The sequence below is a fragment of the Leopardus geoffroyi genome, chromosome E1, assembly GCF_018350155.1.
Source record: "Leopardus geoffroyi isolate Oge1 chromosome E1, O.geoffroyi_Oge1_pat1.0, whole genome shotgun sequence".
In the NCBI taxonomy this organism is placed as follows: domain Eukaryota; kingdom Metazoa; phylum Chordata; class Mammalia; order Carnivora; family Felidae; genus Leopardus; species Leopardus geoffroyi.
The window spans coordinates 56,020,002-56,045,524 of record NC_059330.1 but is presented as its reverse complement, the minus strand read 5'-3'; the positions used below and the strand labels follow the sequence as shown (position 1 = coordinate 56,045,524).

Below are 25,523 nucleotides of genomic sequence, written 5' to 3'. Positions count from 1 at the left end.
CTGAGCAGCCCCTCCCGTCCCCACTGCCTCTGCTCCGGGACTTTGACTTCTGGCCAGGAACAGTCTCCAGCCTTCTGTCAACCTCCCCCTTGTCAGCAAGTCCTTGGTACGCGCCCTTCCCCCCCGCCCCCAAGAAAAACACTGGAAAACTCAGGAAATATAGCACTTTTATTTACCGTTCTTAAAGCCAGAGGCAAACAACATAAGCATATCCTAAGTATAAGACAGGTACTTAGAACAGCCACACACATCCCAGACGTTCCCTGGGATCAGGAAAATGTCCTCTCTCTTCCCGTTAAACTGGGACTCTTAACTGGTATGCAACTCTTCCCCCAAACATTTTAAAGCCAAAACGACCGGCAGGGGGCAGCCCTTCCCTTGGGGGGGGTGGGGGGGGGGGCTTGTCTGGCTCTGCCTCGCCGCCACACGGGGGCAGGCTTCCTCCTCATCTCAGCAGCTGTTCTTGTGGCAGGGGGCCCAACCTCTAACATACCCCCTGCGCACAGAGCTCCGGTGCCCCCCCGTCTTGAACCGATACTGTCAAACCCAACAAACAACACTGGAACTTGTTAACCTGCGGGCAGGACTAACCCAAACTCCGCTCTCTGGCAGCCGATGCCAAATTCCTCAGAACTTTGCTCTCTCCCAGATAGGTCCTCTTTCTTGGGACATGGGTGGGGAGGCAGCTGGGGCAGCAGCGGAGAGAGGCTCCGAGGCGGAGGACCTCACACCCTCTCAGCGGCAGAAACGCTCCACCACATACTGCGGGGGGGCCGGGGAGGTCTCGGCGGACAAGAAGTAGGGATGTGCGAGGGCGGCCTTGGCGGAGATCCGCTGGCTGGGGTCGTACTGCAGGAGTTGCTGTGGAGGAAGGAGGAGAAAAGAGATTGAGCCCTGGGCTGGGCCGGGCCCCTGAGAGGAGTTACCCTCGGGCCCTGGGGGGCGGGCCCCAAACCCAGGAGCAGCTGCCTTCAAGCCAGACCCGCAGGCAACTACCCTCTCCCAGCTCGCAAGCCAGCTCTGGAGAACTGGATGCTCTTGGAATCTGGGGACAAAGAATGAGTTCCGGTCCGGCCCTGGGAAACCTTCCCCGCCTCCTGCGGACGAGAGGCTGAGACCATCTGTCTTCTCCCTGCCTGAGGTTCCCAGGCCTCAGCCCGTGTCTGGTTGAGACAGACTTCTATGTACGGAGAAGGCGAGGGCCCAAGCTGTCCAGGGCGCATGCTTGAGGGCGGGGCAGGAAGTAGGAGTCCCTGAGCCCGGCTAGGCTGCGGACAGACCCCTTGCCTAGGAGTAATCCAGATGGAGTGCTAAGCGACCTGGCTGGAGGTCTATGCCGTCCTGCTGGCACTGGGTTGGCAGACAGACCTACGCAGGCCTCTGGAAAGATGAAAATACGGCCCTGCCTTCCTCTGGCCCAACAACCAGATTAAAGAGACAAACGTGGCCCCAAATCTTTGTGGGCCAGAAGAGGTGGTTCTGCCTGGGGCCTCCCGAGCAGCCTGGCCTGGGCCCAGCCCAGTGGTCAAGATGGTACAACAGGACAGGTGAGTGAAGGCTGTGTGGCAGGGGCCCAGACGGCAGGGAACAGCCTGGTGCAGAGAGTAACCACCATGGCAGGAGGCGTGCTGCCTGCCCGGGAGCGCTTACAGAGAAAGGGCAGGTATCACAACATAAAAACAAAGCTAACTAACTAACTAGAAGATCGGAGTTTTAAAAGGAAACACAAACACTCGACTCCTCAGGGGAGGGGGTCGCCAGATTGAACAATCAGTACGTGCAGGGTGTGGGACAATCAGGGGTCAGAAAAGAGACTCAGAAGGAGGTGAGGTGACACAAGGGGCTGGCTGACAAAGAGGACACTTGTGGTGGGAGCAGCAGCCTTTCTGGCCCTCCCCTGCCCCCAACCTGTACCTACCATGAGCAGGTCCTTGCCCTCTGGTTCCAGGCCGGGCACAATCTCCTCCAACCCCTTCCTGGTCCACTTGGGGAAACTGCCCTTATAGTCGGGCAGCTGGGTGACTCCTGGCCACATGGCTTCACTGGGCGTCCCCAGGGTCCGAAAGATCCGAAAGAGCTGGTCAATCTCAGAGTCACCAGGAAACAGGGCTCTACGGGTCACCTGCAATGAGGGAGATGGGGTGTGGGGTCCACTCCCTTGTCATACAGAATCCAACACCAGATAAGATATCCTTCCCGGGGCTGTGCTGAGAATCCCGACCTTTTCTGGAATGAGCTCCGCTTCCTTAGTCCCGCAACCAGTCCCAAACACGCCTTAATCCACCTCTAATGGGTGCATCAGAGTCACACTGTCCCCCTCCTCCCCCAGCAGGACCCTGCCTGTAGCGCCCCCTGTGGCCATGTCTGTCCCTCTTTTTTTTAATTTTTTTTTTCAACGTTTATTTATTTTTGCAACAGAGAGAGACAGAGCATGAACGGGGGAGGGGCAGAGAGAGAGGGAGACACAGAATCGGAAACAGGCTCCAGGCTCTGAGCCATCAGCCCAGAGCCCGACGCGGGGCTTGAACTCACGGACCGCGAGGTCGTGACCTGGCTGAAGTCGGACGCTCAACCGACTGCGCCACCCAGGCGCCCCTGTCCCTCTTTACCATCTCGGCAAAGATGCAGCCAATGCTCCAGACATCCACAGCCGTGGAATAGAACTTGCTGCCCAAGAGGATCTCAGGGGCGCGATACCAAAGTGTCACCACCTGTGGGAGCAAGAAAACAGCATCATGCAGGGTGGCTGAGTGTTCAGGTGACATCCCTTCAGCCGTCCTCTCCCCCGGGGCCTGCGGAACCTCGTGGGTGTAGGTGCGTAGGGGCACCCCGAAGGCTCGAGCCAGTCCGAAGTCAGCCAGCTTGATGGCACCCAACTCATTGATGAGCAGATTCTGGGGCTTCAGGTCTCGGTGGATGACCCGATGAGAGTGGCAGAAACTCACCCCCTGCAGCAGCTGGAAGAGGTAGCTCTGCAACAGGGAGCAAGGAAGGGGCCGGATGAGCGGAAGCGGGGCTGGCGGAGGGGGGCGTTCGCTGGCCTTCCCCGGCCTTCCCCGTCCTTCCCTCGCTACCTTGACCAAGTGCAGGGGGAGCTCGGAGGCCGGCGTGGAGTCCATGTACTTCTTTAGGTCCTGGCTGAGGAACTCAAACACCAGGTAAAGCTTCTTCTCGCTGTGCACCACATCCAGCAGCCTGGCCGGGGTCCACCAGTCACAACACGGCTCCCGGCTGGACGGAGACGGGCCCAGCCTCCCCGCCTCCTTCCCCACCTCACCTGACGATGTTGGGGTGCTTCAGTTCTTTGAGCAGGGAGATCTCCCTGATGGCAGTGCTTGGGACTCCCTCAGTTTCCCTACGGGAAAGGAGGGTACGGCAGTGGAGGCCGGGAGCCAAGAAGGGTGCTTCTGCCCCGGGGGGGGGGGGAGTCACCTGTGTGTTCCGTATTCCAGAAGGATGGCCCGGCCCCCAGCGACGGGGCGCTGCGGTCCTCACGAGGCACACACTAGCACCACCAGGGGCCCCGGGGAAAGCGTGGAGGGAACGAGGAGGGCTGCACCTCTGCGCCCCCCCCCCCGCTGTAACTGGGCACACTCAGAAGTGCACCCTGAGGTGTGGGACGGATGGGGGTCACCCCTGGGGCTGATGTGTCCCGGGGCCCTCCGGGCACTCACAAATCCAGCCTGATCTTCTTGAGGGCCACGAGCTGCCCCGTCTCCTTGTTCTTGGCCTTATACACCACCCCATAGGTGCCCTCTCCGATCTTCTCTACCTTCTGGAACACATCCATAGCCGCAGAGCTGCCCAGGAAACAGAGGGCGCCTGGGGCATTCACTGGCACACCCAGCGCCCCCGCTGCCCCTCCAGCCCCCCCGGAACACCTAGGCCAGCCCCTGCCTGGGCCCAGGTCCGCCTCTGCCCCACTCAGCCCCAGAGAACACATCCCCAGCGCAGGCCTCCCCCAGCCCAGGCAGGAAGGTGCCCAGCTACGGAGCGCAGGAGGGCCCAAACTTCTCAGCGGAGCTCCCGCCTCTGCTCTGTCAGCCCCAGGTTCTGGGGGCGAAGGCTACCCAGAAGGGTGGCCTGAGGGGCCGGGGTAGAGGTCAGGGCAGCTAACGGCAGAGGTCAGGGGTCCGGAAGGGTTTCTGAAGCCACAGTCGTGCTCTAGGCCGCAAGGCCAGGGTGAGGGGCTGGGCCTCAACTGTCTGGGGACGCTCAGCCTCCTGTGAGTGCAGAACCTCGGTGGGGACAGCCCCCATGCATCCTGGGACCCCCACCCGAGCCCTGGGGACCCCCAGCACCACCCCCCTGGTAACCGCAGCCCAGAATTCACCAGAAACCCTGTGCTCCTGGAGCTTCACTGCTAACAGGCTGCCGGCTCCCCGGCTCCCCCTCCTGGTCCCCGCCGGCGCTGCACCACGTGCACACAACACAAGGTCTCCCCCCACTGGGGTTTTTATTCATGAGGACTTTCCAGAACCCTCCATATTCCCACTCGAGGCTCAGGCCCCAGCACCCCACAGTGCAGCCTCCCACAGGGTGTCTGGAACAATCCAAATTAGCAACCCCACCCCACCCCCACCCCCACCCCTTCTCTCCAGCTCCAGACAAAGGCTGTCACTCCTGGGGAAGGTCCTGCGTCTTCCCTGCAGTGGCTCTGGCATCTCCAGGGGGCTTGACTTCAGGGAAAGTTTGGGAGGGACAGCTGTCAGGCACTGTCGCTTGCTGCTGGCTGCTGTCCCTCTCCTGCTGGTACCTCCTCTGCTCCCGGACGGCTTGTTCTAACAAGGGCAGATTCATTCCTTCCACACAAGTCAGCACCCGGGCCTTCACCACGGAGCCTCCGTCTGAAAGACACAAGCACAAGGCACTGGCAGTGGCTGACACATGGGTCACCTTACGGATGCATGCCAGCTGTTTCCCCTGGCCTTGCTCTCAGGACTGAATTTTAACAGGATGAGTTGGAGGGATGGCGCGTGGAGTCCCCGTAATTTTCCTTCTAGGGCTTCAGAACTGTGGCCCTGCCACACCACAATTGGCACATGTCTGGAACCGAGGGGATAGCCTGAAAATCCCACTCCTGCATGGCAGAAGGGCCAGATCGAGGTACCCTCTACTTCCCTCCTTTGTTGTCTTTTTTTTTTTTTTTTTTTTTAAGTAGGCTCCACTTGTCGCCTTCTTAGTGCAGTGGGCAGCGGGTCAGTCTCATAAAGTAGGCTCCACACCCCGCGTGGAGCCCAACGTGGGGCTCGAACTCAGGACCCTGAGATCAAGCGCTGAGCTGAGATCAAGATTCAGATGCTTCACCGACTAAGCCACCCAGGTGCCCCTCCTTTGTCGTCTTAATTCCTGCCACCTGCTCTGTAGGTCCCAAGTGCCTGGGGTTGAAGAGGGTCTCAATCACCATCCTCCTAGTCTAGACCGCTTTCTTTCTTTTTTTTTTTTTCTTTTACTTTCTTTCTTTTTTTTTTTTTTTTTTTTTTTTTAAGTAGGCTCTACTCTCAATATGGGGCTTGAACTCACAACTCCGAGATCAAGAATTGCGCACTCTACTGACTGAGCCAGCCAGGTACCCCTAGACGATTTAAAAAAAAATTTTTTTTTTTAATGTTTATTTTTGAGGCAGAGAGAGAGAGAGACAGTGCTAGCAGGGGAGGAGCAGAGAGAGAGGGAGACACAGAATCTGAAACAAGCTCCAGGCTCTGAGCTGTCAGCACAGAGTCCGACACAGGGCTCGAACCCACGAACCGTGAGATCGTGACCTGAGCCAAAGTGGGATGCTTAACTGGCTGAGCCACCCAGGCGCCCCCTAGACCACTTTCTTGATTTAACATAGCCTGGGGGCACAATTCAGAATGTTGGACTGTCTAGATTCCAGCCTTCAGCACCGGCAGATAAACTTGTTCGGAACAGGAGGCTGCCTGTGTGTCCTCAGCTTCCACTGGTCCCAGTGCTGGGCTGCAGACAGGGCACAGCCTGGAGAGCAGTGGCCGTGTGGCACCGTCTGGATCTCTCCATCGCTGTAGATGGTTGATTCTCATCACTTGGGCCACTTCAGGAATAGCTGGGTGATGGATACTGATGAATCAAACAGGATACCTGGCAAACGTCACTTGGCACCGAAAGGCTAGACCTTTTCTTGTGACACGTGTAGCCCCACACAGGTGTCACAGAGCAGCTGCCCATGTTCAGGGTGACACGGGACAAGCAAGAACAAAATCACAGCTCTCGTTTGCAATTAAAACCACCTGTACGAAGATTTCATTAGTTAATTGACTTGATTTCGCAGGACTTTCCTTGCATGATGCCTATCAGCCCTTCCCTCCCGCCAGCCTGGGGAAACACTCCCTTCTCTATTTACATTGAGGAACACGTTTCTCCCTGTGAATGAAAAATGTTATTAAACATGGAGGTGACCTTTAGAAAGACGGTTACCACAAGGGACAAACTGGGTCAGTCTATCAGTCCATCGGTGTCAGTCCGTCTGCAGAAGGTCTCTATAACTGGGATTGAAAGCATTTGACGAAATGCTGTAGGGAGGGGAGAACGGCGTTTATACACAAGACGGCCAAGGAGAGAGTCATTTAGGGGAAGTTCTTGGAAGTTTAACGAACCCAGAGCAACAGAGCCTGGATGAAGACAACGCTGGAATGCAGTGGGTAGAGGCGTGGGTAGGAGAGAAGGAAGGGGTGATATGAAGAACAGACCTTCTTTCTTTTAAGTGTATTTATTTGGGGAGAGAGAGAGAGAGCGTGAGCCTGAGCAGGGGAGGGGCAGAGAGAGAATTCCAAGCAGGCTCTGCGCTCTGTGGGGCTTGAACCCGTGCACCATGAGATCATGACCTGAGCTGAAATCAAGAGTCGGGTGCTTAACTGACGGAGCCACCCAGGCGCCCCCAAAACAGACCTGCTTTTAGGAAGTTTGCCCAGAGAAGGAGGGCCACAGCAAGGTAGGGACACGGAAGAGGACACTATTATTAAAAAAATTTTTTTAATTTTACGTTTATTTCGTTTTGATAGAGACAGAGCACAAGTGGGGGAGGGGCAGAGAGAGAAGGAGACACAGAACCGGAAGCAGGCTCCAGGCGCCGAGCTGTCAGCACAGAGCCCGACGCGGGGCTCGAACCTACAAACCGCTAGATCACGACCTGAGCCAAAGTCACGCTTAACCGACTGAGCCACCCAGGCGCCCCAGGACGCTATTATTTTAATATACAAGAAGCTTGAGGGATTTATGTGTTGAGAAGGAAGAAGCAGTGGGAACAGGTTAAGGACTCAGTTGGGAGAGCAAAGTCCCCACGGAAGGGCAGGCAGTGCGTCACAGCACAGGGGCTGAGCCGCACGGAGGTCGGACCCTTCTCTCTCCCAGACGAGACGCAAGGAGCGTCTGGTGGGTGTGGACGCAGGTCATTTAAGATTTCACCCGGGACACAGGAGGCAAGGTCATCTGCCGAAAGCATGGAGGTGATGAAGCAGATGTGTGACAGGTGAGTGGCTGAAAAGATGTGGTGGACCACGGGAGGGTGGGTTGACTGGGACACGCAGAAGGCCCGGTGCGGCAGGACACCTTGAAACCATCATGCTGGGAATCCACAGAGCATGTGAACCTTCTCCATCAACAGGTGGGACCCGAGAGGGCGAAGGTTGGGGGTTGATCGGGCCACTGTGATGGAAGCGAGGGCGTGAAAGTTCTGCCAGCAAAGGGGCTGCCCTCAGAGTGAGGTGGGGCTACAGGAGGGGAAAGTGAAGGGCAGAGAAGGTGGGAGAAAAAGGAAGGAGTGTCTCAGGTCCACAGGTCCTGCGGGGCGCTGCAGAAGAGAGAGCAGCAGACAGGTAGGTACGAGGTCGCAAGGTCGCAGTTTCAGGTGGCAGAGATTCGGCCTTGGGACGCAGAGGTGGGGCAAGAGGCGCCTGTAGGCAGAACCGGTTGGCCGCAGAGAAGGATAAGGATTCACAACGGCAGACCTGAGGAGCCAGCTGGCTGCTGGCACCTCTCCGGGTCTGGTGGCGGCAGTGACCTGGGAAGCTGACCAGGTGCCACTTGGGGACAGGAGGGGAGCTGTTGTCCTGGGGAAGAGCCAGGTTTCAGGCAAGTCCCATCGAAGGTGAGAGCATAAAAAGGAGTCTTTCAGGGAGGAGGGAAGGTTCTAGAGAACACGACAGGAAGGCTTGTAAGGGAACAACAGTCAGCTGGAAGAAAACCAGGCAGGTGGGGTTTATGGGATTTATGGTGAGGGCCCTAGGGCAGCCCTCTCGCTGTAGGCAAGGTCACCTGCAGCCTAGGAAGTCTAGGGACTCTGGAGCAGCACTGGGGGAAAGCCTACATCCCCAAACCTCAATCCCTGGGCAGGAAGTCCTTGAGCCCTTAGATGGTGCCCAAAGAATGTGTCACAGCCAGCAGGTTTCTGACATAGCTTCACCTTTTTGTTCTTCTTGGCTAGCTGTGTGCACAAATTTCAGAAAGTGACCTTAAGTGGCCTCTTTTCTGTCATCAGAACTGCTAAGCTTGCCACAGGGCATTGTCTTGTGTCTAGATGACCTTTGTGCCCCAAAGGACTTGGAATCTGGCTGGGACAGGACATACGGAGGAGGTCTGAAAGCAGCCACACAGGAGCATCTTGGTCTATATGGATCAGCGGCCACCTCCACGTTCAGCCCACACTCTGCCCCAAGCCCCCCATCGTTGTCTTTCCTCCCGTGTCAGTTGCCAATGATGAGCATGTGTTATTCAGAAATTAGAAATTTGGGGGAAACTTAAAAAAAAATTTTTTTTTAGTGTTTATTAATTTTTGAGAGAGACCGAGTGTGAGTGGGGGAGGGGCAGAGAGAGAGGGAGACACAGAATCCGAAGCAGGTTCCAGGCTCTGAGCCACCAGCACAGAGCCCGACGTGGGGCTCGAACTCACGAACCATGAGATCATGACCTGAGCCGAAGTTGGGACGTTTAACCGACTGAGCCACCCGGGGGGGGGGCCTCTGAAACATTTTTTTAAGAAAGAAAAAAATAGACTGTGATGAAAGTAAGGAGAAGCAGTAACGTAGCCAGAGCCTAGGGAGACTGCTGCTTGATCTGAGGCTTGATTATTCAGGTTCAGTTTTGGGGAGCGGGGACGCAAAGACACTTGAGAGTGGTGCTGTCTGTGCTTTCAAAGTGAGTCACGGCGCAGGTGCAACACTGATCGATCCACTTCCGCGGTGTCTGGCTTATCGGGCGGGTGTGGGTGCTGCTGGCTGACTCCGGCTTTGCAATGTTCCAGTCATACTTTCATGGAACGATGGGAGCAGCCAGTGATAAGATCAATCTTGGCCTAGATTCATTATTTCATCAGGGCTTTCAAAGAGGTGCCTCTCGAAGTTTCTTGCATTTATTGACTGTGATTCCTATCTAAAGAACCTTTGCTTCTCTTCGACCCTGTGCTGTCCCTGAACTACCCTCAGGAAAAGGCAGGACGGAGAAGGTTTAACGCAACCAGGAGGAAGCAATTGGCCAATTCCAGACCCGAGTTCTCTAATAAATGGCATTTAAAAAAAGATGGGGCACCTAGGTGGCTCAGTCAGTTGAGCGTCCGACTTCGGCTCAGGTCATGAGCCACGAGGCAGTTCATGAGTTCGAGCCCTGTGTCGGGCTCTGTGCTGACAGCTCAGAGCCTGGAGCCTGCTTCGGATTCTGTGTCTCCCTCTCTCACTACCCCTCTCCCACTCTCTCTCTCTCTTTCAAAAATAAAAAAATAAAGAAAGAAAGAAAAAAAAAGAAACCAGAAATATTACAAGAGACTTGGGGTATGTAACCCAAGTCTTTATGCCATATATAGACTTGGGATCTTGATCTGAACTAACCAATTTTTTAAAAAGCCATGGAGAGGCACCTGGGTGGCTTAGTCGGTTAAAGCATCTGACTTTGGCTCAGATCAAGATGTCATGGTTCATGAGTTCAAGCCACGCACGGGGCTCTTCACTCTCGGTGGGGAGCTGGCTTCATATCCTCCGTCTCTGTCTGTCTCTGTCTCTGCCTCTCTCTCTCAAAAAAAAAAAAAAAAAAAAAAAAAAGCCATGGCGAGGAGGAGAGTAAACATGGACAAATGTATTCTATTATATCAAGAACAGTTAATTTGTTTGAGTATGACTGTGGTAATGTTAGAGACCTGCGAGGTGTTTCTGGGTAAACAAAATGATATCAGATTTGCTCTAAAAGACCTCAATAAAACAAATAAATAAATGCAGGCAGTGGAGACTCAGGAACCGTAGACTATGGATCCCGGCTGAGTCTGGGTGATGGGTACAGACAGGGAGGTCCATTCTACCATTCCACTCACGCACATTTGATTTGAAAATATTAGATTCGGGGCGCCTGGGTGGCGCAGTCGGTTAAGCGTCCGACTTCAGCCAGGTCACGATCTCGCGGTCCGTGAGTTCGAGCCCCGCGTCAGGCTCTGGGCTGATGGCTCAGAGCCTGGAGCCTGTTTCCGATTCTGTGTCTCCCTCTCTCTCTGCCCCTCCCCCGTTCATGCTCTGTCTCTCTCTGTCCCAAAAATAAATAAACATTGAAAAAAAAAAAAAAGAAAATATTAGATTAAAAAAATTACATGGGTTGAACTTACACAAGTTTTTTTCCATTTTTCTTCCCACAAGTAATTCTGAACATCCACGCCAGGTCCTGCTCTCATCCTGGCCTGCCGTCCTAAGTTTCAACCCCTCTCTGTATTGGCAAGCAGGCCTTAGCACCCCAGACTCTGTGCAGTGGGCTCCCGAGAGCTCCCAGGATTCACTGCAGGGCTGGGGGTACAGGAGAAAGCCTCAGGTGACCTGGGGCTGCAGTCAAAGTAGAAATCATTTGTGCAAAAGCCCGTTGTACCCATTCGCAGCCCCCTCCTGATGCCTCTCTCAAATCAACAGGAGGGCAGGAACTCTGTGAGCTCAAAGGCTTGAGCCTGAATAGAGATTAACTATTATGAAATCAAAGATAATTAAACATGAACATTAACATTTCTTCTAATACATTTCATCCAGGGTGAAAAACCACCCTGACTTTTAGAAAGGACATTAGTGATGTAAAGCAAGAAACGTGTGTGTTTGTATCCTCTGATACAGCAACTCTATGTTCAGGAAACTAGCCTGAGGCAATAATCAGAAAGTGGACAGAGATTAGTGCCGAAGGGTATTAACTGTGGCATTTTTAATATATCTCAATGTAGACAATTTTTTTTTTTTTTCAACGTTTATTTATTTTTGGGACAGAGAGAGACAGAGCATGAACGGGGGAGGGGCAGAGAGAGAGGGAGACACAGAATCGGAAACAGGCTCCAGGCTCTGAGCCATCAGCCCAGAGCCCGACGCGGGGCTCGAACTCACGGACCGCGAGATCGTGACCTGGCTGAAGTCGGACGCTTAACCGACTGCGCCACCCAGGCCCGACAATTTTTTTTTTTTAACATTTTTACCCTCTGGCTATAAAAGCATACATTTTCGGGGCACCTGGGTGGCTCAGTCAGTTAAGTGTCTGACTCTTTTATTTAAAAAATTTTTTGAAATGTTTATTTTTGAGGGAGAGAGACACAGTGTGAGTGGGTTAGGGGCAGAGAGAGGGACACGACATCTGAAGCAGGCTCCAGGCTCTGAACTATCAGCACAGAGCCCGATGGCGGGGGGGGCTCGAGCTCATGAACAGTGAGGTCATGACCTGAGCTAAAGTTGGATGCTTAACCAACTAAGCCACCCAGGTGCCCCCGACTCTTGATTTCAGCTCAGGTCAGGATCTCGAAGTTCGCGGGTTTGAGCCCTGCATCAGGCTCTGTGCTGACATCGCAGAGCCTGCTTGGGATTCTCTCTCTTTCTCTGCCTTTCTCATGCTCTCTCTCTCTCATGCTCATGCTCTCTCTCTCTCAAAATAATCAATTAAAAACATTTTTAAGGAAAGATTTAAAAAAAGCAATATGTTTTCACTGTAAAATGCTAATAAAAATACAAAGAATCCCACAATCCCACCACCAGAAATAACTTCTATTAACATTTCGGTGAATAATCTTTCATATACAGAGATGTATGCAAAAAACATGTATATTAGGGGTGCCTGGCTGGCTTAGTTGGGATAGTAGGTGACTCTTGATCTCAGGGTTGTAAGTTTGAGCCTCACATTGGATATAGAGATTACTTAAAAATAAAATCTTAAAAAATGTGATCTTACAATACATACTGTTTTGTAAACTCCTTTTTCTTTTTTTTCTTTTTTTTTATTTAAAAATTTTTTTAATGTTTATTTAGTTTTGAGACAGAGAGAGACAGAGCATGACTGGGGGGGGTCAGAGAGGGAGACACAGAATCAGAAGCAGGCTCCAGGCTCTGAGCTGTCAGCACAGAGCCCAACACAGGACTTGAACTCACGGACCATGAGATCATGACCTGAGCCGAAGTCGGACACTCAGCCAACCGAGTCACCCAGGCGCCCCTGTAAACTGTTTTTTGTTAGTAAGATATTATGAACATATCTTCTTTTTTTTTTTTTTAATTTTTTTAACGTTTATTTATTTTTGAGACAGAGAGAGACAGAGCATGAATGGGGGACGGTCAGAGAGAGAGGGAGACACAGAATCCGAAACAGGCTCCAGGCTCTGAGCTGTCAGCACAGAGCCCGACGCGGGTCTCGAACTCACGGACCGCAAGATCATGACCTGAGCCGAAGTCGGACGCTTAACCGACTGAGCCACCCAGGTGCTCCTATGAACATATCTTCATGTCAACTGATAAAAGATTTACAACACCATTAAAAAAAAAATTTTTTTTAATGTTTATTCATTTTTGAGAGATAGAGACAGAGCATGAGTAGGGGAGGGGCAGAGAGAGGGAGACTCGGAATCTGAAGCAGGCTCCAGGCTCTGAGCTGTCAGCACAGAACCTAATGTGGGGCTCGAACTCACAAACTGTGAGATCATGATCTGAGCTGAGGTCAGACGCTTAACCGACTGAGCCACCCAGGTGCCCCTACAACACCATTTTTAATGGCTGCATAACATCCCAGTGACTGAATATACTATAATTTCTTTAACCAGTCAACGTACAGTATTTTTGTAAGAGCAAAAAATGGAAACAATATACACGTGCAGTGGTCGTGTGCATCAAGGTACATATAAAATATTATATGGCTATAAAACACTATGTCTACACAAACTTTTAAAACCTGGGGAAATGTTTACAATGTACGTGAAGCCAAAATAACCAGATACCACATTACATAGTATGATATCAGCTGTGTAAAGGAAGATGACACGGGAATGGCCAGAGAGCGAAGCAAAGAATTCATTCAAGTACCTAGGTTTTAAAGAACAACCTTCGGCACGCCTGAGTGGCTCTGTCGGTTGAGCGTCCAACTTCAGCTCAGGTCATGACCTCGCGGTCTGTGAGTCTGAGCCCCACATCAGAGCCCGCTTCGGATGCTCTGTCCCCCTCTCTCTGCCCCTCCCCTGCTCTTGTGCACACACACGCACACTCTCTTGTGCTCTCTCTCCCTTTCAAAAATAAACATTAAAAAAAAAAAAAAAAAAAAAAAGAGCAACCTTCGACACTTGATGCCTGGGAGAGATTCTCCCAGGTTGCTGATACTCCTTCCCTTCTATTTCTCTCACCCTGACTTCTTGGCCTGTTATTCTAGCCCCATCCTCTCTGAGCCTTGGTTTTCTCACCTATGAAACGGCAACAGTTAAGACTCAGTTGAAGACCGGTGGGCAGATTCACAAGGATTTAAGCAAACTATCTAGTACCAGGCTTAGCACATGGTAAGCCTTCAGAAATTAATGGGTTCTCTCCTCTCTCACTTCCGGAGAGCAGGTCCACTGAGCTGGATCACATCCGTTTCCCACGAGTCCTTGAACTTGTGGGCTGGTTTAGAAGGAAAGTTAACCCCAGTGAGGGACTCTTGTTGGGTCAGAAGCCAGGCCCCATCCTGACTGAAGACTGTCCCACTCGGGACCCACAGTGAAAAGAGTGTGTGAGGCCACGACTCACCCTGGTGCTCGAGCTCCCCAAGGACAAGATACATGGAGTCCACTTGAGCTTGGAACGGCTCCACCAGCTTGGTACACACCAGGATCTGGTGCTCGTCAGATCCATGCTGAGCCCTCAGGGTGACTCGGGACTGAGTCATGTCATAGAGGCACAACCTGCAGGTCAGGAAAAGCGTGATCATTTGTATCCACACACAGAACAAACACTAAAAGCTCAAGAGGTTCCGGGAGCCCCATAAATCCAGGGGACTCTGGTCAGAGATATAAAAATGGCAGCAACAAGTCAGAAAATTGTTTTCAGTCTACATTGTTAAGATATAAATTCTATGCATTAAAAGGCATTTGTTTAAAGAGTGTTGACAAAAGTATACACTTATATAACCACCACCCCAATTAAGATTCGCCACATTTCAGGGTGCTTTGGCACATTTCTATCACCCCCAAAAGTTCCCTTGTGCCACTCTGAAATCAATCTCCCCATCTCCCATCCCAGGCAACCCACTGATCTGCTTTTGGTCTCTACAGATGAATTTTTCTACTCAAGCGCCTCATATAAATAGAATCAGAACAATATGTATTCTTTTGTGTCTAGCTTCTTTCGGTCAGCATAATGGTTTTGAGATTCATTTATGCTGTTGGGTAAATCAGTGGTTTATTCCTTTTATTGCTCAGTAGGACACCATTGAAATTATTAAAAATAATTTGTTTGGGGTGCCTGGGTGGATCAGTCAATTGAGCGTCGAACTCTTGATTTCAGCTCAGGTCATGATGCCTGGGTCATGGGATATAAAGTGTGGAGCCTGCTTAAGATTCTCTCTCTCTCTCTCTCTCTCTCTCTGCCCTTCTCCCACTTGCACGCATATGCGTTCTCTCTCCCCCTCTCTTAAAAAGAATAAAAGTGTAGGGGCACCTGGGTGGCTCAGTTGGTTAAGTGTCTGACTTCGGCTCAGGTCATGATCTGGCAAGCCTCATGGGTTCAAGCCCCGCATTGGGCTCTGTGCTGACAGCTCAGAGCCTGGATCCTGCTTCGGATTCTGTGTCTCCCTCTCTCTCTGCCCCTCCCCTACTCGTGCTCTGTGTCTCTCTCTCAAAAATAAATAATCATAAAAAAAAAAAAAGAAACTGCCAAATTGTTTTTCAAAATGGTTGTGCCATTTTGCACCCCACCCATAACATCTGAGGATTCTAGTCACTCCGAATCCTGGCCAGTACTTGGTATGGTCAGTCTTTTTAATTTTAGCCATTCTACTGGGCATGAAAATACTATATCATTGTGGTTTTAATTTGCATCTCCCTGGTGACTAATGATGTTGAGCATCTTTTCATGTGCTTATTGTCCATTTGAGTGTATATACATATATATTTTTTAATCGTCATATGCAAAATTGTTCACTCATTTGTAGGCCTGCTAATTGTTATGTATATCTGCTTTTAGGAAGTGCTTCTTCAAGCCTTCTGCCCTCCTCTGTTTGGATACTCTATAACATATGGTCTTCCCCTCCAGTTTTACTTAGGTATAACTGACATACAATAAACAATACATATTTAAGGGACAAAATTTGACATTTGACATCGTACACACTTGAGAATGAAGACAGGGAACATATCATTTTCATCACCCTGAAAAGTTCTCTCTTGCCTTTTGGTAATCCTCCTACATGCCACACCCAGGGAACTCCTGCAGGCAACCGGTCTCCTTTTTTCCATTACAGATTACTGTGCATTTTCTAGACTTTTATATAAAAGGAGTCATACAACATGTAACTTTGAGGGGGGGCGTGGTTTCCTTACTTCAGCATATTTATTTTGAGATTCATCCGTATCAGTGCATGTTACAATAGTTCACTCCATTTTACTTCTGAGTAGTATTCCATTGTGTGGATACACCACAATTTATTTATTCACTCAAATGGACATCCGGATGCTTCTAGTTTCTGGCTATTACAAAGAAAGCTGCTATAAACTGTGCACAAGGGGCGTGTGGGTGGCTCAGTAGGTTAAGCGTCTGACTTCGGTTCAGGTCACGATCTCGTGGTGAGTTCGAGCCCCACGTCGGGCTCTGTGCTGACAGCTCGGAGCCTGGAGCCTGCTTGAGATTCTGTGTCTCCCTCTCTCTCTGCCCCTCCCCTGCTCGTGCTCTGTCTCTCTGTCTCTCTCAAAAATGAATAAAACATTTTAAAAAATTAAAATATTGTGCACAAATCTTGGTGCAGACATGTTTTCATTTAGCTGGATCATGATAGATATATGTTCATATACACACACACACATATATGTATATTTTAATTTAAGTAATCTCTTATACCCAATGTGGGGCTTGAACTCATAACCCTGAGATCATAAGAGTTTCATGCTCTATGGACTCAGCCAGTCAGGCACTGCATGAGATACATGTTTACCTTTTAAATCTTTTTTCTTTCTTTCTCTTTCTTTCTTTTATTTTAAAGACAGAGAAAGAGAGAGAGAGAGAGAGAGAGACAATCTCAAGCAGGCCTCACACTCAGTGCGGAGCCCTAAGCAGGGCTCGATCCCATGACCCTGGGATCATGACCTGAGCTGAAATCAAAGAGTCAGACGCTCAGCCAACTGAGCCACTTAGGAGCCCCTGTGTAGCTTTTAAAGAAACTGCCAAACTGTTTTCCAAAACAGTTGTACCATTTTACATTCCTACCAGGAGTGTGTACAGGAGTTCCAGCATTTGGTTTTGTTAGTCTTTTTTAAAATTTTTTAATAGTTTATTTATTTTTGAGAGAGCGCGAGAGAGCAGGGGAGGGGCAGAGAGAAGCCGGGGGGAGAGAGGGAATCCCAAGCAGGCTCCACACTGTTGTCGAACAGCCCAATGTGGGTCTTGAACTCATGAACCATGAGATCGTGACCTGAGCCGAAATCAAGGGTTGGACCCTTAACCAACTGAGTCACCCAGGCACCCCCATGTTATTAGTCTTTTTAAATTTAGCCACTCTAGTGAGTGTATAGGAGCATCTCATTGGCTTTTTCTTAAATATATTTTTAAGTTTATTCACTTGTTTTGTGTGTGTGAGAGAGAGAGAGAGAGAGAGAGAGAGAGAGAGAGAGAGAATGCCAAGCAGGCTCCACACTGTTGGTGTCAAGCCCAATGCAGGGCTCAAACTCATGAGCCTTGAGATTATGACCTGACCTGAAATCAAGAGTCAGATACTTGGGGCACCTAGATGGCTCAGTCAGTTAAGTGTCCAACTCTTGATTTCAGCTCAGGCTGTGATCTCATGGTCTGCGAGTTTAAGCCCTGCATCAGGCTCTGCACTGACAGTGTGGGGCCTTCCCGGGATTCTCTCTCTCCCTCTCTCTGCCCCTCCCCTGCTTGCTCTCTCTCTCAAAATAAGTAGGAGGAAAGAAAGAAAAGAAAAGAAAAGAAAAGACATCCCTTTAAAAATAAAGTCAGATGCTTAACTGATTGAGCCACCCAGGCGCCCTTCATCGTGGGTTTTAATTTGCATTTCCCTAATGACTAATGATGCTATACACATGTTGTGCGAACACACACCCATTCTCACATTCATGTACGTACATACACATGAAAACATGTCAAGTAATCACCAAAAGGTTAGCAGTGGCTGTCCAGACAGTAAGTGGCATTACATGTGTTTTTGCTTGCTTTCTTTATACTTTTAGGGATTGTCTACATTTTGTACAATGAAAATATGCTAGTTTTTTAGCATTTAGGGGTGCCTGGGTGGCTCAGTCGGTTGAGTGTCCGACTTCGGCTCAGGTCATGATCTCACGGCTCGGGGGTTCAAGCCCTGCATCGGGCTCTGTGCTGACAGCTCAGAGCCTGGAGCCTGCTTCGGATTCTGTCTCCCTTTCTCTCTGCCCCTTTCCTGCTTGCTCTCTATCTCTCCCTCTCTCAAAATAAATAAACAAACATTAAAAAATTAAAAAAAAAATAACAAGAGGCGCCTGGTTGGCTCAGTCAGGGAAGCATACAACTCTTGATGTTGAAGTCGTGAGTCAAATAAAACTTCTAAAAACATCAAAAAAATTACTAGACAAAATTATAATAAAACTATTTTAATTAGTTTTTTTCTGTCGGGGGTGAGGGTGACAAATTGAAACATTCCCCCGACTATGTGAAAAAACCATTCTGACCTTCCGAATGTTCTCAGTGTGCCCCCGTCGGGAACTTGGCCAGCACTGACTTCCCAGGGGAAGTAATAGATCCCAGGTTTGGGCAGCATCTCAAAGAGCAGAGGTGGATTTTTGAAGATTCCTGACAAACCAAGCAGAACACAAGACTGAGATTAGCAGGTTCCTGAGACCAGCCACACAGGAAAGGCTAGTTCCAGTGGGTAGCAGTTTAATAAAAAACAAAATATTTCGGGGTGCCTGGGTGGCTCAGTCGGTTGAGTTTCTGACTTCAGCTCAGGTCATGATTACACAGTTCGTGGGTATGAGCCCCACCTTGGGCTCTGCTACACCTCGGAGCCTGGAGCCTGCCTCAGATTCGGTGCCTCCCTCTGTCTCTGCCCCTCCCTCCCCCACACTCTGTCTCTGTCTCTGTGTCTCTCTGTCTCTCTCTCTCAAAAATAAATAAGAACACTTTAGGGCTCCTGGGTGTCTCAGTCAGTTAAGCGTCTGACTTCGGCTCAGGTCATGATCTCGTGGTCTGTGAGTTGGAGTCCCACGTCAGGCTCTGTGCTGACAGCTCGGAGCCTGGAGATTGCTTCAGATTCTGTGTCTCTCTCTCTCTCTCTCTCTCTGCTCCTCCCCTACTCCCACTCTGTCTCTCTCTCAAAAATAAACATTAAAAAAATTTTTTTTTAATCAATAAACACATTTAAAAAAAATTAACACTTAAAAAAGTGAAAAATCAGATTTTTGATAGGTTATGCATTCACCAATTTTAAAAAACAAAACAACATAAAACACGATCTACGTGGAAAAGTGTTGTCCCACCCAAATCCCTATGCAACCCACTCCCTCCCCGATCCCCTGAAGAGGGGTCTGTGAAAGGGCAGAGGGTGACACACGATCTCTGTGGTGACTACTGAACCCTGCCATTGTAGTATGGCAATCACAACAATACATAGAGAAATGAGCATGGCTTGTTCCTTAAACTTTATTTACAAAAACATGCCGTGAGCTGGATCTGGCCTGGGCTGACGTTTGCCAACCCTGGCCCTTAAATAAAACCAGTTTTACTCATTTCTTATGCACCCTTCCAGTGTTGCATTATGCAAATAAAAGTAAATATAAGTAGATATTTATTTCCCCCCTACAGTATACATGCTGTCCCATATCTTGATTTTTTTTCACCTGATATATTTTGACATTCTTTCCTAGGTGTACATAAAGGGAGTCTTCACTTTTTAAAAATCACCTGTTTATTTTTGAACAGTTTTAGATTTATATTTTTAAAAAAAGGGGGGGGCGCCTGGTGGCTCAGTCGGCTTAGTGTCCGACTTCGGCTCAGGTCATGATCTCATGGTTCATGGGTTCGAGCCCCACGTCCGGCTCTGTGCTGACAGCTCAGCGTCTGGAGCCTGCTTCGGATTCTGTGTCTCCCTCTCTCTGCCCCTTCCCCAGCTCACACTCTGTCTCTGTCTCTGTCTCTCTCAAAAATAAATAAACATTAAAAAAAAATTTATAAAAAAAAAAAACCTGTAGGGGCACCTGGGTGGCTCAGTTGGGTAAGCGTCCAACTCTTGTTATCAGCTCACTTCTGGATCTCAGGGTCTCGAGTTCGAGCTCCACGTTGGGCTCAGTGCTGGGAGTGGAGCCTACTGAAAGAAAAAAAAAAAAAAACAGCAACCCTGTAAAGATAGTACATCATACCCAGTTTTCCCTCTAATTAACATCTTACATTAGTACGACACATTTGCCACTATTAATGAACCTATATCAATATGTTATTAACAACTCAACAACATACTATGTTTGGATTTCCTTAGTTTTTTCCCTAATGTCCCTTTTCTGTTCCACAGTCCCTTCCGGAATGCCGCATTACATTCAGTTGTTATGTCTCTTTAGACTCTTCTAGGCTGTGATAATTTCTCAGACTCTCCTTGCCTTTTGACCTTGAGAATTTTGAGGTATGTATTTTGTACTATGATCTTCCGTTTCGGTTTTGTCTAATGTCTTTCTCATGGTTACGCTAGGGTTACGAGTTTTTGTTAGTAATTTTAAAAAGAGAAAGAGAAGGGGCACCGGGGTGGCTCAGTCGGTTAAGCGTCCGACTTCGGCTCAGGTCATGATCTCACGGTTCATGAGTTTGAGCCCTGCATGGGGGGCTCTGTGCTGACAGCTCAGAGCCTGGAGCCTGCTTGGGATTCTGTGTCTCCCTTTCTCTCTGCCCCTCCCCCACACATGTTCTGCCTCTGTCACTCAAAAATAAATAAAAACATAAAAAAAAAAATTTAAAAAGAGAAAGAAAAGACCAGTTATATAAGTGATGTAATAATGATACTATGGACATTCAGCAGGCTTCTTAGGATGACACATTATATGCGTTTGCATGGCAAGATCTCCAAGATCTATCATTAGGAAAAAAAAGTAAGGAGCAGGCGTTTACATCTAGTATGTACATTTGCATATGTGAGAGCAAAAGAACACTCCAGAGTTCAATGACACGAGGACCATGAGGATTAATGACAAAGGAATCCTGAAGGTGACAGCTTCAACTATTTGACAGGATGCGCCAATGGACATATAAACAAAGAAATTTGTAATTATATCATCCCCAGTAAGATTCTTGGAAAAACCAGAGGACACAGCTTTAGTGCAGAAGTTTTGTTACCTAGCAACTTGCACAATTGGTTTCAGGACCTCTAACGTGGGGTTCATCAGGAGTGTTGTGGGTCAATGTTCTAGGGTCATTTCAAGATAGCGTGTACAACAGCGGCACAGGGGCAAGTGGCCAAGGCCCCATCCTATTTTGCCCTAAGTGCCGATGTTCTAATCACTGTGACCAGGGAGCAGAGCCGTTCCTGTCCCCAGAAATGAGAGAGCCCCCTAATCATCTCTGGCATGAGAGAGAAGCAAAAAAACAAACCAAAAAAAAAAAAAAAAAAAAAACCCACAAGTCAGCCGTAAGGGGAAAATGTTGTGGTTTCTGTTTTGGAATAAGGGGGACAATTCTGTCCAATCTAGCAAAAAGGCGAAAACTTAGAATCGTTGGTAAAAAGTAACTTTTCTGCTCTCAGACACCACATATACTATACGCTGTAAGTAACCACATCACTAAATTTATTATTATTTTTTGAATTATCATACAGTGGAATTGACTCTGGGGAGGGGGCATGCGCTTTTGTAAATTTTAACCTCACTGATTTTTTTTTTCCAACAAAAGTTGCTATGTGTTTATTAAGACATGTCTGTTAATTTACAAAGCACAGCGGGCTCACCAAATCATTATCTATGTATCATCAGACATTCAAGAGTGTTTCTGAGTAGGTATGTCAGGACTGGCTTTTCTTGTGGCTCAGCAGGATTTCAAATAACGTCTTTAGAAGTCTGAGTACTGGTATAACCTGTACTTGGGAGCCTTCCCTTTTCATTGCCCAAGGCAAAATACCCACTTCTGGGAGAAAAATCCACGGTATGAACAAGAGAAATCTTCTTTTTTAAAAAACAACTGGGAAATTAGAAAATACCATACGGGAAGGATGGGAAGGATAGTGACCCAGTGTGACTGCTTCTTCCTCTTTTTTCTGAAGCAATTGCTAAGATTTCTGCAGTAGGACTGAAGGACAGAGAAGTAACACCCAAAACCAAGATCATTACAGCTTTTATCAGCTTTGGGTTTCCTTCTAGGGGATAAGAATCTTGATCGTATATGTTTACTACTCCACAATTGGAAGAGATCCTCAGTTTATTATAAAAAGATATGGGGCGCCTGGGTGGCGCAGTCGGTTAAGCGTCCGACTTTAGCCAGGTCACGATCTCGCGGTCCGTGAGTTCGAGCCCCGCGTCAGGCTCTGGGCTGATGGCTCAGAGCCTGGAGCCTGTTTCCGATTCTGTGTCTCCCTCTCTCTCTGCCCCTCCCCCGTTCATGCTCTGTCTCTCTCTGTCCCCCAAAAAATAAATAAACGTTGATAAAAAGATAAGAGTCAGGAACAGCCAGATGGAAGAGACGTGTGGAGCAAGGTATGTGGGAAGGGGCGTGGTGCTCCCATGTTGTCTCAGAGCACCACACTGTCCCCCACCTGGGCTTGATCACCAACCCTGACTCATAAATGTTTGTAAAGTTACAATTCTTTGTTAGCTTATATTGCACAACGAACCTTCAACTTTAAAGTTCAAATTGCATCAGGTTGTTTGAACTTTGGCCTCAGAAGATTCTATCACATGGGGATTGCTACAAATTTTAAATGTAAGTTCAAGTGTCTTTAAAAGTTTTGCAATCACCAGAGTAAAAATGTATCCAGAGAAGAATCATCAATGAATGTTACATGTACTGGGTAAGAGTCCGATGAGGAACCACAGAGCCCATGAGGAACCACAGAGCCCGTGGTGCCCAAACTCATCAACCACGAGATCATGACCTGAGTTGAAGTCAGATGCTTAACTGACTGAACCACCCAGGTGCCCCTACTGTAGATAGTTTTTTAAGAAACATTTGAATTGATTGCAATGATGACAAGAAATATGTGCTAATATTTCCAAGTGTGATAATGATATTAGGATCATGTTAAAAATAGTTTAAAGATACATCCTAAAAGTATTTATAGGTGATAGGATATTGGATTTACTTAAAATTAATGTGGTAGGGAAGTGGATGGAATTATAGTGGAAAATTATTGGACCTGGGGGAAAAGTATATGGGGTTTGTTGTATTATTCCTTCTACCTTTGTACGTTTGAACATTTCCACAACAAAATGTTTAAAAATGTAAATCAGATCACATAACCCCAATGAAAATCTAAAAGCTTCCTATTATAAACTCCTTTTAAAATTGAAGATCTTGGGGCATCTAGGTGGCTAAGAGTCAGTTGTCGACTCTTGATTTTGGCTGTCATGACCCCAGGATCGTGGGATCGAGTCTTTCACCAGGATCCTTGCTGAGCAGTGAGCCTGCTTAAGATTCTCAATCTCTGTCTCTCTCTCTCTCTCTCTCTCTCTCTCTCTCTCTCTCTCTCCCCCGCTGCCCTTCGCCCCCACTCCCACTGTCTCCAAAAAATCAATAAAGTAAAAAATTGAAAGTCTTTTTGTTGGCCCACAATGCCACATGGTGTTGGCACCTGGCCTACCTTTCTGCCCTTGTTTACCACCACATCTCCTCTAGCTCGCCCTCAGGACCTGCACACTTGCTTTTCCTCAGACTTGAGCAGTCTTCCCCAGACCTTCACGTAACTGGTTTCCTTTCCTTACTTTGGCCCCACCTCATCCTCCTCTTCCTCGGCGAGGACTTCCCTGTCGACCCTCTCCAAATTCTCATTCTCCACCACCCCCAGTCACTCTATCCCCTTAGCTTCACTTATTTTCTTTCATTCCAGTTTACTGAATAATACAATTTCTTTTTTAATTTTTTTTTTCAACGTTTATTTATTTTTGGGACAGAGAGAGACAGAGCATGAACGGGGGAGGGGCAGAGAGAGAGGGAGACACAGAATCGGAAACAGGCTCCAGGCTCTGAGCCATCAGCCCAGAGCCCGACGCGGGGCTCGAACTCACGGACGGCGAGATCGTGACCTGGCTGAAGTCGGACGCTCAACCGACTGCGCCACCCAGGCGCCCCTGAATAATACAATTTCAAACAGTGGGATTTGTTTACTTGTTTAATGCCTCTGTCTCCCACTAGATTACCAGTTCCGGGAGGACAGGGTTTCCTCTATTCCTCAGAGTCTCTCCTGTGCCTAACACAGCATCTGGTACAGTATCAAACATTTACTGAACAGGTGAATGTATTCATGAAGAAAAGACCATCTACCTCCACACTCAGCCTGGACACAGAGAACCCAAACCACATCTTACTGCCTACATTAACGGGACTTTGTGGTCCTACGCTTCCGTTAGCATTTTTTTTCCCCTTTAAATACTTTTCCTGAATGTCCAGCCTATGCAAATGGTTTGACAATCAATAGCCAGTTTGCCCGCTGAGATGATCTGAATTCTCTTGCCTTGACGTTTCCACCATTTTTCTACTGTCGTGCATCAGCTCTTACCCAACCCTGAAGTGAACGACATGCCTTAAACCAAACTTCCAACTCACCATAAATTCTGGCCTTACCTTCTCCTGAGGCCCTGCCAAAGCTCTGCCAAGTAGTGCTCTCCCTTACCTGAGTAAGCCATCACCTCACTTTTGTCTTATATTGTTACCTTGGTGGTATTTGGAAAGCCAGCTTCTGACAAGAGGAGTCAAATCCAAACACAGTAGCCAAACTAAATAATAGTTTAATGTCTGGGGGCATTAAAAACGTAGCAACAGTGGCTAGTCCTGGTATATGGGGAACTGAGACAAAAGGAAAGATCAGTAATAACTATCCTGCCTTTATCAATCTTGATTAGCGCTCCCTTAAATTGTGTCCCAAGGGGATCCTTCACTTACCTTAACCTATTCCCAGGATTACTACTAAAAACTGATGTAATAAGTAACACAGAACGGAGTGCATAGTTTTAAAACCCAATGGATGAGTAGGTTGCTTCAAGTTACAAGGGTAAATTAGGGAGAGATAAAGAAGGGGATGGTGTACCATGCTCGATCCTCATTTATCATGGTATGAAGTCAAACGGTAACTAGAAGAAATCAGGAACTAGCATGTAAGTATTTTGTTTAGCAATTTTTTAGTAATCAGAATTAAAAACACAATTGGTTGAAGGGGGCTGCCTCTGAGGATGGGGAGCTTTCTCATTACAAATTCTCGGATACTAGGTACCCTAAACGTGGGCAACTGTTACTTTGATGACGACAATGATAACTGGGAAAACAAAAAAGTCCGGATACCAAGACCTCTAAACTGCCAGCTCGGTCACAATCTGGTCCACACCCACCCCACAGACAGGGAGCAGCGCCGGCAATCCCATACTCAGCTCCCCGAAGCTTCAGGCAGCAAGGATGCCATTATCTTAACACAAGATAACTGGAGTCTCTTCCCAGGGCAACTTTTGTTCTAGTCCCTTTTTCTTCCTCCAACCTGGAAGGGCTCGGGGAAATCCTACGACAACCCACCCCAACAACGTCCCACGGCCGACAGACTCAACCCCGCCCAGAACCTTGGGTCCACCTTCTCACCTCATTTCCGGGGAGGCCTTTGCACGCGGACCCGGAAGCGGAGGGACCGGCAACTGCTAAGGCGCAGGCGCACTCCTCCTCAGTCGCGTCGTCCCGCCCCTTCCCAACCCCGTCGCCAACCTGTCCGCGCGTCGCAGCGGCCCTGGGTTCCCTCTTTTCGCCCCGCGCGGTCACGTGACGAGGGAGGGGCGGGTTAGCGGGAGCTCCGCGCTTCTTCCTCCAGGGCAATTTCTGGCTCGTCTTCCGGGGTCCCCTTCCCTGGGGGCCGCCCTAGGACTTCCCTAGACGAGAGCGGGGGGCTCGTCCGCCCCCCTGCCGGCCACG

General features: G+C 48.9%; 2 protein-coding genes across 5 annotated transcripts; both read right to left on the bottom strand.

The window, feature by feature from the left end:
* Positions 1–150: 150 nt before the first annotated feature.
* CDK3 (cyclin dependent kinase 3) lies at positions 151–4,464 on the bottom strand. Of its 2 annotated transcripts, XM_045489671.1 has the most exons (8): positions 4,334–4,464; positions 3,675–3,800; positions 3,278–3,355; positions 3,075–3,195; positions 2,802–2,972; positions 2,610–2,711; positions 1,919–2,122; positions 151–861 (listed from the first exon to the last, which is right to left on the bottom strand). In XM_045489671.1, exons 1-8 carry the CDS (start codon positions 4,462–4,464, stop codon positions 736–738), a joined length of 1,059 nt encoding a protein of 352 aa, XP_045345627.1. In that variant the 3' UTR covers positions 151–735. The 2 variants fall into 2 exon arrangements, with proteins under 2 accessions (XP_045345627.1, XP_045345628.1); XM_045489672.1 differs by having other exon boundaries at positions 3,675–4,362.
* TEN1 (TEN1 subunit of CST complex) lies at positions 4,433–25,332 on the bottom strand. Of its 3 annotated transcripts, none has more exons than XM_045489673.1 (5): positions 25,200–25,332; positions 19,643–19,752; positions 18,119–18,239; positions 13,995–14,149; positions 4,433–4,847 (listed from the first exon to the last, which is right to left on the bottom strand). In XM_045489673.1, exons 3-5 carry the CDS (start codon positions 18,205–18,207, stop codon positions 4,618–4,620), a joined length of 474 nt encoding a protein of 157 aa, XP_045345629.1. In that variant the 5' UTR covers positions 18,208–18,239; positions 19,643–19,752; positions 25,200–25,332; the 3' UTR covers positions 4,433–4,617. The 3 variants fall into 3 exon arrangements, with proteins under 3 accessions (XP_045345629.1, XP_045345631.1, XP_045345632.1); XM_045489675.1 differs by having other exon boundaries at positions 19,643–19,749; positions 25,200–25,312; XM_045489676.1 differs by lacking the exons at positions 18,119–18,239; positions 19,643–19,752 and having other exon boundaries at positions 4,584–4,847; positions 25,200–25,309.
* Between the last annotated feature and the right edge of the window lie 191 nt (positions 25,333–25,523).